Here is a 1,388-nt window from a genome sequence, read left to right on the forward strand (position 1 = left end):
AGGTTGGTATGCTTTGTAACAAGTAGCCGGAGGAGTCATTGTTAGCAATCATGGGTTACAACATCCAAGACATCCTTTTCGATAGTGGTTAATTTTGTTAATTTTATGTTTAAGTTTTGACGGATTTTAGGATTTTCCTTAATTTTGGACGGCTTTGCAACATTTACTTCCTTTTAACTTAGATTCACTTATTAAATTCATTATGGTCTGTTTAAGCTTTAATTTAATGTTATACTTAACTTCATCTTGCTTTATTTGATTACTTGGTGATACTTTAGTTTGGTCAGGTGTCTTGGCCCGTTGGTTTGTTTCCTTTTATTTAGGATTTTCTTAAGTTTTATAGTTCATGATGAATATGTTAATAAGTTTATCATTTTTGTCCCAAGTATATAAAAAGTGGAGTATTATATATATGGAAATAATAAAATTTAAGCGAAGCAATAAAAATGTGTGCTATTTGTGTAAATCCCACTTTAATTTATTAACATCACATATATGATTCGAGAAGGGGCGAGACTCAATAAGAATTAGTGACCAAACAAACGATATTTCAATCTTCTAAATACAATGCGTAGAAAAAATAGCTAACATATTTCCAACACGTAGAACGAAACACCAATATCCAAACACAACAATGCGATCAAAGAAAAACTAAAAACTAAAATACACGTACAATTTACAGATACCGACACAATACTGGATTCCAAAACAACGCCACCGTAATCGTATCCAAGTGAATAAAATCAAAAGAATAAGCTGTTTGTCTCAAGCTTCAGCTATCATGGGCTTTCGCTTGCAGGCGGTGGTGCAAAAGACGGAATGGATGGGATTGATGGAACATTGGGAATACTGAATGGAATTCCTGCTGGAATTGGAGGGAATGATATTGGTTGAATGTTGGGAATGGTTGGAAATGGAGGCAAAGCAAGCTTAGGAAGAGCAGGTACGGGGGGCAGCGGCGGCAACGTCGTAGGTTGCGGGATAGACGGAAGAGATGGCTGTGATGGCAGCGTTGGAATCGACGGTGAATTTGGTTGTGGTGGCAGCGTTGGAATCGGTGGCGACTCGTGATTCGTTGCGTCGAGGAGAAGACGTCCACCTTGGCATAGGGAGCTTTCGAGCAAAACGAGTGCTATGAAAAGGTAGAAGAAATGATTTACGTGGGCCATGGAGGCCGTGGGAGAGGAATAGGAGTGAAGAATTGTTATTTGCCTGCTATGTGGTTGATGACAATATAAAAGGAGGGTCGTGTGCTATTTATAGGAGACGAAAGAACGAGATGATGCTTTGGGGGTGTTCTTTGGTCGTAAGTTAGGTTGTTAAATATCAAACATAGATGAATAAAAAGACGTATTTAATTTAACCTTTGAAGTATGGGGTTTTAAATT

At 37.8% G+C, this 1,388-nt stretch overlaps 1 protein-coding gene across 1 annotated transcript; it reads right to left on the minus strand.

Annotated features, from left to right (window-relative positions):
• Positions 1 to 779: 779 nt before the first annotated feature.
• On the minus strand, positions 780 to 1,169 carry LOC110036946 (vegetative cell wall protein gp1-like). The gene has a single exon (XM_020741510.1). The coding sequence runs from the start codon at positions 1,167 to 1,169 to the stop codon at positions 780 to 782; it is 390 nt and encodes a 129-aa protein (XP_020597169.1).
• Between the last annotated feature and the right edge of the window lie 219 nt (positions 1,170 to 1,388).

This window comes from Phalaenopsis equestris, unplaced genomic scaffold (genome assembly GCF_001263595.1).
Source record: "Phalaenopsis equestris unplaced genomic scaffold, ASM126359v1 Scaffold212989, whole genome shotgun sequence".
Taxonomy (NCBI): domain Eukaryota; kingdom Viridiplantae; phylum Streptophyta; class Magnoliopsida; order Asparagales; family Orchidaceae; genus Phalaenopsis; species Phalaenopsis equestris.

Bases quoted from the DNA above. Each gene is read 5' to 3' on its own strand.
- LOC110036946 (XM_020741510.1), bottom strand. From the start codon at position 1,169: ATGGCCCACGTAAATCATTTCTTCTACCTTTTCATAGCACTCGTTTTG.